We start from the raw sequence: 15159 nt of genomic DNA, 5'->3' as shown, positions 1-15159 counted from the left end.
GCTGGCGCCTATCTCAGCTACAATCGGGCGGAAGGCGGGGTACACCCTGGACAAGTCGCCACCTCATCGCAGAGCTATCAACTATTTTTTATTAATTTTGGATCATTTACCGCTGTGGAAATAATTTGCCATGTCCCTAAATTTTTAATTATGCTACGTGTGTGTGTTTTAACGTAGTACATTTGCTAGTGTGGACCATTTCCTTGGAACACTTCACTGTGTGCAGGCGCAATAATGCTCATATTGTAAAGTAATGAAAGAGAAAATTTGTGTTATAAGTTTTTAAATGGTAAATGGGTTATACTTGTATAGCGCTTTTCTACCTTCAAGGTACTCAAAGCGCTTTGACACTATTTCCACATTCACCCATACACACACACACATTCACACACTGATGGCGGGAGCTGCCATGCAAGGCCCTAACCACGAACCATCAGGAGCAAGGGTGAAGTGTCTTGCTCAAGGACACAACAGGCGTGACGAGGTTGGTAGAAGGTGGGGATTGAACCAGGAACCCTCAGGTTGCTGGCACGGCCACTCTCCCAACTGCAATTGTTTCACAAAACATTCTCCAACATTGCCCTTACTTTTTTTTCCAAAGAAACAAAAAGTTATGACAGTGAATGTTGTATAAAAAATTAAAAAATTAAATGAATAGTATAAAAAACACCAACATCTGTATACTCTTATGCGTAGATATACAGAGCAACCCACAGCTCTCTAGTGCCGCCCTAGTGGCTCCCTGGAGTATTTAAAAAAAAAAAAGATTGAAAATGGAAAAAGATGGGAAGAATTTTTTGTGTTTGTTTTAGTATGTTTTTTTGTTTGAGGACAAACATGACACAAACCTTCCCAATTGTTAGAAGGCCCACTGTTAAAGGGGAACATTATCAGCAGACCTATGTAAGCGTCAATATATACCTTGATGGTGCAGAAAAAAGACCATGTATTTTTTTAACCGATTTCCGAACTCTAAATGAGTGAATTTTGGCAAATTAAACGCCTTTCTATTTATCGGTCTTTTAGCGATGACGTCAGAACGTGACGTCACCGAGGTAACACAGCCACCATTTTCATTTTCAAAACATTACAAACACCGGGTCTCAGCTCTGTTATTTTCAGTTTTTCGACTATTTTTTGGAACCTTGGAGACATCATGCCTCGTCGGTGTGTTGTCGGAGGGTGTAACAACACTAACAGGGAGGGATTCAAGTTGCACCACTGGCAAGAAATCTGCCGCCAGACCCCCATTGAATGTACCAGAGTGTCTCCACATTTGACCGGCGATGCTAAGACAGACATGGCACAGAGATGTATGGATAACCTGTAGATGCATTTGCAACCATTAAGTCAACGAAATCACAAAGGTGAGTTTTGTTGACGTTGACTTATGTGCTAATCAGACATATTTGGTCACGGCATGACTGCCAGCTAATCGATGCTAACATGCTACGCTAATCGATGCTAACATGCTATTTACGCTAGCTGTATGTACATTTGAAACTAGATACCCACAGTTAATGCAAAACAAACACTTACCAATCGACGGATTTAAGTTGCTCCAGTGTCACAAGATGCGAAAGTCCTGATCGTTTGGTCCGCACATTTTACCGGCGATGCTAATAAGGCAGCCATGCTATGGGCCACTTCATTAGGTACACCCACGCTATGGCCGAATAGCGTCAATAGCTATTCGCTCAATAGCTTCAATTTCTTCTTCAATTTCATTTTCGCTATCTGCCTCCATACTCCGACCATCTGTTTCAATACATTCGTAATCTGTTGAATCGCTTAAACCGCTGAAATCCGAGTCTGAATCCGAGCTAATGTCGCTATATCTTGCTGTGGTAACCGCCATGTTTGTATTGGCAGCCCTGTATGACATCACAGGGAAATGGATAGTCGCATCGCAAATAGCGAAAATCGAGAACTTTAAAGCTTTTTTTAGGGATATTCCGGGAGGTGTAAAATTTTGAAAAAAAACTTTGAAAAATAAAACGAGCCACTGGGAACTGATTTTTATTGTTTTAAACCCTTTTGAAATTGTGATAATGTTCCCCTTTAATAAGTTTATGTGTATGCTGCACTGATGAGAGTATTTGGTGAACATCGTTTTGTCCTACTAATTTCGGCGGTTCTTGAACTGGCCATAGTGTGGACTGTAAGGCAACAGTTTGTGTACATGTAAAATCTTCCACTCCTTCTTTGTCTCATTTTGTCCACCAAACATTTTATGCTGTGCGTGAATCCACAAAGGTGCGCTTTGTTGATGTTATTGACTTGTTAGAGTGCTAATCAGGCATATTTGGTCAGTGCGTGACTGCAAGCTAATCAATGCTAACATGCTATTTAGGCTAGCTGTATGTACATATTGCATCATTATGCCTCACTTGTTGGTATATTTGAGTTATTTCAATATCCTTTACTTTTATCCTCTATCCTCTCATGACACATTCTATTTCTGTAATATTGGCAGCATTCCTGACTGTTGTTGGTGTGCAATGTTGTTCCAGACCACAGCAAACATTACCTCGCGTGCCAAAGATTGTAATACATATATTAAAAGAAGACAGCCTGCCGTTTCCTTTAACTTTAAAGGGGAACATTATCACAATTTCAAAAGGGTTAAAAACAATAAAAATCAGTTCCCAGTGGCTTGTTGTATATTTTTAAGTTTTTTTCAAATTTTACCGGTCCCGGAATATCCCTAAATAAAGCTTTAAAGTGCCTTATTTTCGCTATCTTCGAAACCACTATCCATTTTCCTGTGACGTCACACAGTGCTGCCAATGTAAACAAACAATGGAAATACCACAGCAAGATATAGCGACATTAGCTCGGATTCAGACTCGGATTTCAGCGGCTTAAGCGATTCAACCGATTACGCATGTATTGAAACAGATGGTTGGAGTATGAAAGTATTGAAGAAGAAACTGAAGCTATTGAGCGAATAGCTATTGACGCTATTCATAGCCATAGCATGGCCGAATAGCTGCGTTAGCATCGCCGGTAAAATGTGCGGACCAAACGATCAGGACTTTCGCATCTCTTGACACTGGAGCAACTTAAGTCCTTCGATTGGTAAGTGTTTGTTTCGCATTAAATGTGGGTGGAAGGAAACGTAATATAGTTGCAAATGCATCTGCAGGTTATCCATACATCTCTGTGCCATGTCTGCTTTCGCACCGCCGGTAAATAGCATGTTAGCATCGATTAGCTGGCAGTCACGCCGCAACCAAATATGTTTGATTAGCACATAAGTCAACATCAACAAAACTCACCTTCGTGATTTCGTTGACTTTATCATTGCAAATGCATCTGCAGGTTATCATACAGCGCTGTGCCATGTCTGTCGTCGCCGGTAAATAGCATGTTAGCATCGATTAGCATAACATGTTAGCATCGATTAGCGTAGCATGTTAGCATCGATTAGTTGGTAGTCACGCCGCGACCAAATATGTCTGATTAGCACATAAGTCAACAACAAAACACACCTTTGTGATTTCGTTGACTTTATTGTTGCAAATGCATCTGCAGGTTATCCATACATCTCTGTGCCATGTCTGTCATCGCCGGTAAAATGTGGAGACACTCCCGCACATTCAATGGGGGTCTGGCGGCAGACACTTTGGCATCTTGGGGCCAGTGGTGCAACTTGAATCCCTCCCTGTTAGTGTTGTTACACCCTCCGACAACACACCGACGAGGCATGATGTCTCCAAGGTTCCAAAAAATAGTCGAAAAAACGGAAAATAACAGAGCTGAGACCCGTGTGTGCAATGTGTAGAAAATGAAAAAGGCGGCTGTATTACCTCGGTGACGTCATCGCCACCAGAGCGATAAACAGAAGGGCGTTTAATTCCCCAAAATTCACCCATTTAGAGTTCGGAAATCGGTTAAAAAAATACATGGTCTTTTTTCTGCACCATCAAGGTATATATTGACGCTTACATAGGTCTGCTGATAATGTTCCCCTTTAAAACACACAACTATATTTTTGGTAATTAAAAGCCAGTCATTTCCAGGAGTCATCTCACCTTCCGAGTAACATCTGATTAACTAATGTATTGTAATGTTTTAAAAATATCTACTATACATATTACATTTCAACATTTCTGTCGACGAAGATTTACTTCAGCCTGCGACACATAGTCATTTTGATCAGGGATGCACCGAAATGAAAATTTGTGGCCGAAACCGAATAAAATTTGAGCGCTTGGCCGAAGGCCGAATACCAAATACCGAATAAAAAATTACGTTTTTCAGAACTTTTTTATATTGCATAAAAAGCCTTGAATACATTTTCAGACATGTTTTTCAAATAAAGTAAATTTTTATTGAATATTGAATTTTTTTAATATTCCAGTAGGCTTTGCTTTTCAAAAAAAGCACAAAGTTTTCCTTTATATTAGGCCTTCAAACAAAACATGCATTCCAAAAAAAAAATAAAGTGCATTAAAGTGGATAAACCCACAACAAATGAATTATTGTCCTTTTGGCAAAAGTCTGCTTAGCCACAGTAGATATGCTAATAATGTAAACAGAAGGCTCAAGTAAATCTCAATTAAGTGTGTGCTTGTAACCTCATACACTTATACAGGTAGCCTACACAACAGGCTAATAATGTAAACAGAGGCCCCACTAAATCTCAATAAGTGTGTGCTTGTAACCTCATACACTTATACAGGTACACAACATATCCCAGGCCAGAATAGATTTGTCAATATCAATCAATCAATCAATCAATGTTTATTTATATAGCCCCAAATCACAAATGTCTCAAAGGACTGCACAAATCATTACGACTACGACATCCTCGGAAGAACCCACAAAAGGGCAAGGAAAACTCACACCCAGTGGGCAGGGAGAATTCACATCCAGTGGGACGCCAGTGACAATGCTGACTATGAGAAACCTTGGAGAGGACCTCAGATGTGGGCAACCCCCCCCCTCTAGGGGACCGAAAGCAATGGATGTCGAGCGGGTCTAACATGATACTGTGAAAGTTCAATCCATAGTGGCTCCAAGACAGCAGCGAGAGTCCCGTCCACAGGAAACCATCTCAAGCGGATCAGCAGCGTAGAGAAGTCCCCAACCGATACAGGCGAGCGGTCCATCCTGGGTCCCGACGAGCGGTCCATCCTGGGTCTCGACTCTGGACAGTCAGTACTTCATCCATGGTCATCGGACCGGACCCCCTCCACAAGGGAGGGGGGGACACAGGAGAAAGAAAAGAAGCGGCAGATCAACTGGTCTAAAAAGGAGGTCTATTTAAAGGCTAGAGTATACAGATGAGTTTTAAGATGAGACTTAAATGCTTCTACTGAGGTAGCATCTCGAACTGTTACCGGGAGGGCATTCCAGAGTACTGGAGCCCGAACGGAAATAACAGTACTTCAGCTTCAGAATAAAAAGAAGGAAACTATGTATAAAACAATTTAAATTTAACACTACACGTTGGTTGATTGCGTCACCGCGTCAAAAAATTGCGTCTTTGCGTCACACGCCACTATTCGGCTTTGCTTTTAACTCATTCCACCGAAGGCCAAATGTGGCTTTTTTTTGCCATATTCGGCCGAATATATTCGGTTACCGATTAATCGGTGCATCCCTAATTTTGATAGTAGGCTACTATAGCTATTATAGACACGTCATGTGTTGTCTTCATTATAGCACTCATATATGGCTTTTAATTTTTTGCGGCTCCAGACAGTTTCTTTTTTTTTTTTTTTTGGTCCAATATGGCTCTTTCAACATGTTTGGTTGCCTTTGATTGATTGATAGATACTTTTATTAGTAGATTGCACAGTACAGTACATATTCCGTCCAATTGACCACTAAATGGTAACACCCCAATACGTTTTTCAACTTGTTTAAGTCGGGGTCCACGTTAATCAATAGCATGCCGACCCATGCTATTGACAGTTTTAAATAAGAATTATTGTCACATATACATTTTGTTGACTGTGGTTCAGTCCAAATGTAAAGATGTCGTCGGTAAAAGCGTGAACACAATGTTCATTCCAGCTCTGACCCACACATGTTTCTCAGTTGCAGGCTACATCCCGACTTCCCCCGCCAGAGAAGCCAGCAGCACAACCGTTCCCAATAAAATCCCCAAGGCTCCAACAGAACCCTCTCAAAGAGGACCGTCAGTGGTCAAGTAAGTATTTAAAAACCAAACATGTCTTCTTTACAGTCGTTCAGGAACATTAAACTTAGTTTTAGCTATTACCGTAATTCAGATGGCTACCGAAACTCTCTTCCAAAATGGCACTGGTGTCGATGTAAACCAGACCTGGGCAAATTAAGGCCCGGGGGGGTCCACATGCGGACCTTTTAAATCTGGCCCGCCGGACATTCCCATATAATATTTTTAGATCTTTAAGATGATGTGCAGTGATGTTTTCAAATGACCGTAAGTCTTGCACTACACAAAGTATTTCAATGCTTGGAATCTGCACTTTTGCACGATATATTAGTTACTATAGTAATCTAATTAGTTACTATGGTAATCTAAGTCACAGGGGCGTCACTAGACCTAATACTGTACTGGGGCACACCTGGGGCACAAATAATTCATGTGAGTGTGCAAAGCGCGCAAGCAAAAACATTTTTAGCACTTATTTATCATAAAAAATACATAAATCGTGCTTTAAACTATGAAATCATATCAGATGATGTTGTATGGATCTTTGATTAACCACCTGAAATTAACTCATGCATTTGACCTACTTGTGCACTTTTTTACTCCAGACTTCTAAACTGCTACTGGTAAAAGCAAAAAGGAAGAGCAATTAATCTTTTTGAAATATTTATTGCAGTAATCATCTGCAAATTTAACATCTACAAAAGTAAAACAAAAAATAAAGCACCCCTACATCTTTTATATTATTTAATTTCCATTTATGGCAATGTGGCTAATCCTATTTCAGATACACAAAACTATAAAATATACACAAAACAATAAAGCCACAGTAGTAGAATAAATGAACAACTGTTGTGTGTCTGTTCAGGGAATCATTTTCTGAGAAGTAAACTAACGTCTCCTTTTCATTTTTGCAAAGTGGTCACTCTGGACAGACATGGAAATATTACAGTAACTGTTATACAGTTGACCAGTGGTTCCCAACTGCTGGCTCCTGACATAAAAGTGGATTGTGTGTCATTTTCAGTGAGTCGCAGTCACATGTGTGCATGAAAAAAAGAAGTTTAGGGAGAAAAAAATCAAATTGTGGCAACAAAACCAGATATTTTTAGGCATTTTTCTAGTGACTATTAGTGAGTATTTTAGCAAAAGGCAAACCGACTAACAAGTTGGAGGAGGACTCAGGACAGACATGGAAATATATTTTTTTTAAATCTAAATGGTGCAACAAAACCCGATATTTTCAGCCATCTTTCTAAAAACAAATACAAAAATGTTACTATTTTTTCTGGAAACAAAACCAGATGCTTTAGCTGTAGCCATTTTTCTGGTGACAAAACAAGATTATTTTAGTCAAAGTCACACCGATTAACAAGACAAGTCTACCGTGCTATTTTTCTGTAATATAAACTTAAATGATTTAAAAATTTGGCTCACGACTTGATATGGAAAAATCCTGAAGATAAAACCATTTGAGAAGCACTCAACTCACACATGCTGACTCCAAATCATCATTGATGCAGAACCAGCAGACAATAACCAACATTATGTTTCATGTTCATTGGAATTTCCCCCTAAAGCTCGTACAGAAAATGAATATGTTTGTCTTGATACAAGGAATAACGTTAGCTAACTTAGCATCAACTTAAGACAATGATGTTGCCTAGCTAGCTAGGACTTCACTTACATCTCTCATTCCTGCTGCTTCTTCTCTGCTGCGGGCGAATAACTTTCTTAAATCCATCTAGGAGTTACAGTTTGAGTCAAATCAAAATGAAAATAATATAATTAACAAATTATTGTTGACTAACGTTACCTACCTCACGCAGTGATTCGCATGGCCTCTCTCTCTCTCTCTCTCTCTCTCTCTCTCTCTCTCTCTCAACTGAAGTCTCGATCCACACGTGAATAAATTACCATATTAAGTAGCCATGTGCTCATTGTTTCGTGGAGTGAATACAGTAGCAATCAATTACCATACTAAGTAGTATGTGCGCTGTTGTCTATGTTATGTAGACTTAAAACTCTGAAGCGTTTTTTTTTTTTTTTTTTTAAATTTAGGTGACATTTTTACCGGGGCACTGCAGATCAACACTGGGGCACGTGCCCCAGTGAAATCTGTCTGGCGACGACCCTGGCTCAGACTAGGCACCAATCAGTGTGGGTGGGGAGCGTTTCCACAGAGTGTTTCCAGAGCTACCAACCTGAAATGCGGGTATCAAGGACAGACGAGGAAGGAGATTTTTACAAATAAGTTCTTAAGTTTAGTGAAATATCAGATATATCACATTGTAGGTGTTTTTTTTTTGTTTTTTTTTACCCTTCGCGTTCATATTTTGCTGAGTTTGTTGCACATTTGTTGCGTTTCGCTTTATTGTAAAATGTAAATCGAGAGGGAGTGTGACGTTCATATTATGTCAATATTCAGTGTTTTATCGTTCATAGTTAATATTGTAAATGCTACGTTCTTTATTTTCATGTGCATTCTGTTTGTCTCATTCAGTAAAAAAGTGTAAAATTCCACTTCGTTCTGCACGCTGTTGTAACACGTGCAGAATGTGGCTTGGCATTGTTTTGCTGAAATAAGCAGGGGCGTCCATGAAAAAGACGTTGCTTGGATGGCAACATATGTTGCTCCAAAACCTGTATGTACCTTTCAGCATTAATGGTGCCTTCACAGATGTGTAAGTTACCCATGCCTCGGACACTAATACACCCCCATACCATCACAGATGCTGGCTTTTCAACTTTGCGCCTATAACAGTTCGGATGGTTCTTTTCCTCTTTGGTCGACGCCCACAGTTTCCAAAAACAATTTGAAATGTGGACTCGTCAAACCACAGAACACTTTACCAATTTGCGTCAGTCCATCTAAGATGAGCCCGGGCCCAGCGAAGCTGGCGGCGTTTCTGGGTGTTGTTGATCCCTCACTAATCAACACTGTTTCACAAGCTGCATCCACCTTTTGTGTTCACAGCTGCACTGACAAGAACCTCAATATCGAAGGGTGTTTGCAGAGCAACGTGGTGACAGCTCCACATGGTTAGTATTCATCATGAATATATCATATATTCTCAAGTAGTTCAGTCATGTGATATGAAAACATTTAACGTGTGTTTGGTGTTCCAGGAGAAGGACTTCACATCAGCTATGTGATAGGCGGAGTTTTGACCATGTTGGCGATTCTCATCCTCATTGCTGCTTTGATTATTTATCGGTGAGTTCCCACTGGTTGTTACATTGTATCATATTTTGCACACCACGGTGAGTAAGATCCCTGTGATTTCCGCCTAATCAACAGACATAAAAAGTCCAAGTTTGCCGACCCAGGAGTCAGCAACCTGACCTACAGTAACCCTTCGTACCGCACGTCCACCCAAGAGGTCAAGATCGAGGCGTCTCAGAAGCCTCCGATATACAATCAGCTGCGATACAAGAAGGAGGTAAATGATATCACCGTCGATGTTCTTCAGCGTGGGTCCATGACGTTCATAATCAAGGTGTATATCTCAGTAAAGGGGTCATATTATGCAAAACCCGCCTCAATTCACATCACAATTCTTATTGATTCCTAAATCGATTCATAGTTTTCTAAAGTCGATTTTAAAAAATCACTTTTTTATCAATTTATTTTTTAAAAGACATAGCATATTTTCCGGACCCTAAGGCGCACCGGATTACAAGGCGCACTGTCGATGAATGGTCTATTTCCGATCTTTTGTCATATACAAGGCGCACCGGATTATAGCGCGCATTAAAGGAGTCATCTCATTTTTTCTTTTTTTCTAAATGTAAAACACGTCCTTGTGGTCTACATAACATGTAATGGTGGTTCTTTGGTCAAAATGTTGCATAGATTATGTTTTACAAATCATCTTCAAGCCGCTTTCTGACAGTCGATTCCGGATGCGCCGTTTTGTGGGTGGTCTTATTTACGTGGCTCACCTTCGACAGCGTCTTTTCTCCGTCATCTTTGTTGTAGCGGTGTAGCGTGCAAGGACGGGAGTGGAAGAAGTGTCGAAAGATGGAACTAACTGTTTTGATGACATTCAGAGTTTAATTCTATCTATGACGGAGCAGCATCTCCTCAAATGTGAGGAAATGTGTCCCGTGAAAAAGCGTCCGACCAGAACTCTCTAATGACGAAAGTTCCTTGGGTGAATAATGTAAACTCACTACACCGGTATGTTTTAGCGCTTTCATGGCAAGTTTGCTCACCTTCGACAGCGTCTTTTCTCCGTCATCTTTGTTGTAGCGGTGTAGCGTGCAAGGACAAGAGAGTGGAGGAAGTATCAAAAGATGGAACTGTTTTGATGACATTCAGACTTTACTTCAATCTATAACGGAGCAGGAAATGTGTCCCGTGAAAAAACGTCCTACCAGAACTCTCTAATGACGAAAGTTCCTTGGGTGAATAATGTAAACTCACTACACCGGTATGTTTTAGCGCTTTCATGGCAAGTTTGCTCACCTTCGACAGCGTCTTTTCTCCGTCATCTTTGTTGTAGCGGTGTAGCGTGCAAGGACAAGAGAGTGGAGGAAGTATCAAAAGATGGAACTGTTTTGATGACATTCAGACTTTACTTCAATCTATAACGGAGCAGCATTTCCTCAAATGTGAGGAAATGTGTCCCGTGAAAAAACGTCCTACCAGAACTCTCTAATGACGAAAGTTCCTTGGGTGAATAATGTAAACTCACTACACCGGTATGTTTTAGCGCTTTCATGGCAAGTTTGCTCACCTTCGACAGCTTCTTTTCGCCGTCATCTTTGTTGTAGCGGTGTAGCGTGCAAGGACGGGAGTGGAAGAAGTGTCAAAAGATGGAACTTACTGTTTTGATGACATTCAGACTTTACTTCAATCTATAACGGAGCAGCATATCATCAAATGTGAGGAAATGTGTCCCGTGAAAAAACGTCCTACCAGAACTCTCTAATGACGAAAGTTCCTTGGGTGAATAATGTAAACTCACTACACCGGTATGTTTTAGCGCTTTCATGGCAAGTTTGCTCACCTTCGACAGCTTCTTTTCGCCGTCATCTTTGTTGTAGCGGTGTAGCGTGCAAGGACGGGAGTGGAAGAAGTATCAAAAGATGGAACTCACTATTTTGATGACATTCAGACTTTACTTCAATCTATAACGGAGCAGCATATCCTCAAATGTGAGGAAATGTGTCACGTGAAAAAACGTCCGACCAGAACTCTCTAATGACGAAAGTTCCTTGGGTGAATAATGTAAACTTACTACACCGGTATCTTTTAGCGTTTTCATGGCAAGTTTGCTCACCTTCGACAGCGTCTTTTCTCCGTCATCTTTGTTGTAGCGGTGTAGCGTGCAAGGACGGGAGTGGAAGAAGTGTCGAAAGATGGAACTAACTGTTTTGATGACATTCGGAGTTTACTTCAATCTATAACGGAGCAGCATCTCCTCAAATGTGAGGAAATGTGTCCCGTGAAAAGTCGTCCGACCAAAACTCTCTAATGACGAAAGTTCCTTGGGTGAATAATGTAAACTCACTACACCGGTATGTTTTAGCGCTTTCATGGCAAGTTTGCTCACCTTCGACAGCGTCTTTTCTCCGTCATCTTTGTTGTAGCGGTGTAGCGTGCAAGGATGGGAGTGGAAGAAGTATCAAAAGATGGAACTAACTGTTTTGATGACATTCAGACTTTACCTCAATCTATAACGGAGCAGCATCTCCTCAAATGTGAGGAAATGTGTCCCGTGAAAAAACGTCCGACCAGAACTCTCTAATGACGAAAGTTCCTTGGGTGAATAATGTAAACTCACTACACCGGTATGTTTTAGCGTTTTCATGGCAAGTTTGCTCACCTTCGACAGCGTCTTTTCTCCGTCATCTTTGTTGTAGCGGTGTAGCGTGCAAGGACGGGAGTGGAAGAAGGGTCAAATGATGTAACTAACTGTTTTGATGACATTCGGAGTTTACTTCAATCTATAACGGAGCAGCATATCCTCAAATGTGAGGAAATGTGTCCCGTGAAAAAGCGTCCGACCAGAACTCTCTAATGACGAAAGTTCCTTGGGTGAATAATGTAAACTCACTACACCGGTATGTTTTATTGCTTTCATGGCAAGTTTGCTCACCTTCGACAGCGTCTTTTCTCCGTCATCTTTGTTGTAGCGGTGTAGCGTGCAAGGACGGGAGTGGAAGAAGTGTCAAATGATGTAACTGACTGACTGTTTTGATGACATTTGGAGTTTACTTCAATCTATAACGGAGCAGCATCTCCTCAAATGTGAGGAAATGTGTCCCGTGAAAAGTCGTCCGACCAGAACTCTCTAATGACGAAAGTTCCTTGGGTGAATAATGTAAACTCACTACACCGGTATGTTTTAGCGCTTTCATGGCAAGTTTGCTCACCTTCGACAGCGTCTTTTCTCCGTCATCTTTGTTGTAGCGGTGTAGCGTGCAAGGACGAGAGAGTGGAGGAAGTATCAAAAGATGGAACTGTTTTGATGACATTCAGACTTTACTTCAATCTATAACGGAGCAGCATTTCCTCAAATGTGAGGAAATGTGTCCCGTGAAAAAACGTCCTACCAGAACTCTCTAATGACGAAAGTTCCTTGGGTGAATAATGTAAACTCACTACACCGGTATGTTTTAGCGCTTTCATGGCAAGTTTGCTCACCTTCGACAGCTTCTTTTCGCCGTCATCTTTGTTGTAGCGGTGTAGCGTGCAAGGACGGGAGTGGAAGAAGTATCAAAAGATGGAACTAACTGTTTTGATGACATTCAGACTTTACTTCAATCTATAACAGGGCAGCATTTCCTCAAATGTGAGGAAATGTGTCCCGTGAAAAAACGTCCTACCAGAACTCTCTAATGACGAAAGTTCCTTGGGTGAATAATGTAAACTCACTACACCGGTATGTTTTAGCGCTTTCACGGCAAGTTTGCTCACCTTCGACAGCGTCTTTTCTCCGTCATCTTTGTTGTAGCGGTGTAGCGTGCAAGGACGAGAGTGGAAGAAGTGTCAAATGATGTAACTAACTGTTTTTATGACATTCGGAGTTTACTTCAATCTATAACGGAGCAGCATCTCCTCAACTGTGAGGAAATGTGTCCCGTGAAAAGTCGTCCGACCAGAACTCTCTAATGACGAAAGTTCCTTGGGTGAATAATGTAAACTCACTACACCGGTATGTTTTAGCGCTTTCATGGCAAGTTTGCTCACCTTCGACAGCGTCTTTTCTCCGTCATCTTTGTTGTAGCGGTGTAGCGTGCAAGGACGGGAGTGGAAGAAGTGTCAAAAGATGGAACTAACTGTTTTGATGACATTCAGACTTTACTTCAATCTATAACGGAGTAGCATATCCTCAAATGTGAGGAAATGTGTCCCGTGAAAAAACGTCCGACCAGAACTCTCTAATGACAAAAGTTCCTTGGGTGAATAATGTAAACTCACTACACCGGTATGTTTTAGCGCTTTCATGGCAAGTTTACTGACCGATATAAGTAAGAACTTTACACTACTTTTTATTAGAAATGGCAAAGCAGAGGATGAATGTCCCATAACCAGAAGTAGCTTATCAACTATGGTGTTGACACAAACTACAATGGCGGAAGCATGCAAATTTTCAGGAATTATGCAGATCCCATAACAGATCAGCAGGTACCACAAAGTAAGAAAAGTTGCTTTTGCATAATATTGCGAAACAAAATGCCTGATAATGTTTTACCTTATACACACACCATAATAATAATGCGCCGACAATCCATCAAGCGGTGCGGCTTCATAGCTTACCAAAGTCGTACTAAAACATTTTGATACATTTTTAAACACTGTGTGTAATGTTCTATATTTTCAACGGAACATATACAATTATGGTGTTGTTTACTTGAGTCATATTGCCATCATAGTGCAGTCTCCATGTATCTCTTATGTGTGACTGCCATCTATTGGTCACACTTATCATTACACCATGTACCAAATAAAATTGCTTCAAGGTTGGTAAGCAAAACCAGAATTATTTAATACATTAGGGGCACCGGGTTATAAGGCGCACTGTCAAGTTTTGAGGGGAAAAAAAGGATTTTAAGTGCGCCTTTTGGTGTTGAAAATATGGTAGGTTTCATTATAGTTATTATGCCAAATAATATATTGCAAAAATTGCTTTGAATCGATTCGTCACCCCAGGAATCAGAATCGGATCGAATAGTTAGGTGCCCAAAGATTTACACTCCTAGTATTTTGTTTATTTGGATCCCCATAGATACTGAAAATGTGAATTCCGCCCTGTTCCAAACGAGCTGTTTAGAATTTGTCATGATTTGTAATATGAGTGGATATCTCCATGGTAAATATTTCCCGGATGTCCGTCATTTAAATTTTTGTAGCGATGCTTGTAATTCAAACAAATATGTCCTTTGTGCGAAAAAAAATAGTATATAGAATGATGTGGTGCCTACTATTTATGGAAATTTGTCAACACGTTAAAAATAACAGGTCTAATAATAATACACATATACATATATATATATATACATATATATACAGTGAGGCAAAAAAGTATTTAGTCAGCCACCGATTGTGCAAGTTCTCCCACTTAAAATGATGACAGAGGTCTGTAATTTTCATCATAGGTACACTTCAACTGTGAGAGACAGAATGTGAAAAAAACATCCAGAAATTCACATTGTAGGAATTTTAAAGAATTTATTTGTAAATGATGGTGGAAAATAAGTATTTGGTCAACCATTCAAAGCTCTCACTGATGGAAGGAGGTTTTGGCTCAAAATCTCACGATACATGGCCCCATTCATTCTTTCCTTAACATGGATCAATCGTCCTGTCCCCTTAGCAGAAAAACCGCCCCAAAGCATGATGTTTCCACCCCCATGCTTCACAGTAGGTATGGTGTTCTTGGGATGCAACTCAGTATTCTTCTTCCTCCAAACACGACGAGTTGAGTTTATACCAAAATGGATACATGGATGATACAGCAGAGGATTGGGAGAATGTCATGTGGTCAGATGAAACCAAA

General features: G+C 40.5%; 1 protein-coding gene across 1 annotated transcript in view; it reads left to right on the top strand.

The window, feature by feature from the left end:
• lrp4 (low density lipoprotein receptor-related protein 4) overlaps positions 1-15159 on the top strand; it is a 475714-nt gene that overhangs the window by 454479 nt on the left and 6076 nt on the right. Inside the window, exons 34-37 of the mRNA XM_061887739.1 lie at positions 6052-6163; positions 9126-9190; positions 9278-9365; positions 9450-9591. Coding sequence (XP_061743723.1) covers positions 6052-6163; positions 9126-9190; positions 9278-9365; positions 9450-9591 — 407 coding nt within the window. The remainder of the gene's footprint in view (positions 1-6051; positions 6164-9125; positions 9191-9277; positions 9366-9449; positions 9592-15159) is intronic.

Source organism: Nerophis ophidion, linkage group LG25 (genome assembly GCF_033978795.1).
Source record: "Nerophis ophidion isolate RoL-2023_Sa linkage group LG25, RoL_Noph_v1.0, whole genome shotgun sequence".
Classification (NCBI taxonomy): domain Eukaryota; kingdom Metazoa; phylum Chordata; class Actinopteri; order Syngnathiformes; family Syngnathidae; genus Nerophis; species Nerophis ophidion.
Note: the sequence above shows the minus strand (reverse complement) of the source record. Positions and strands in the feature narration are given on the sequence as shown.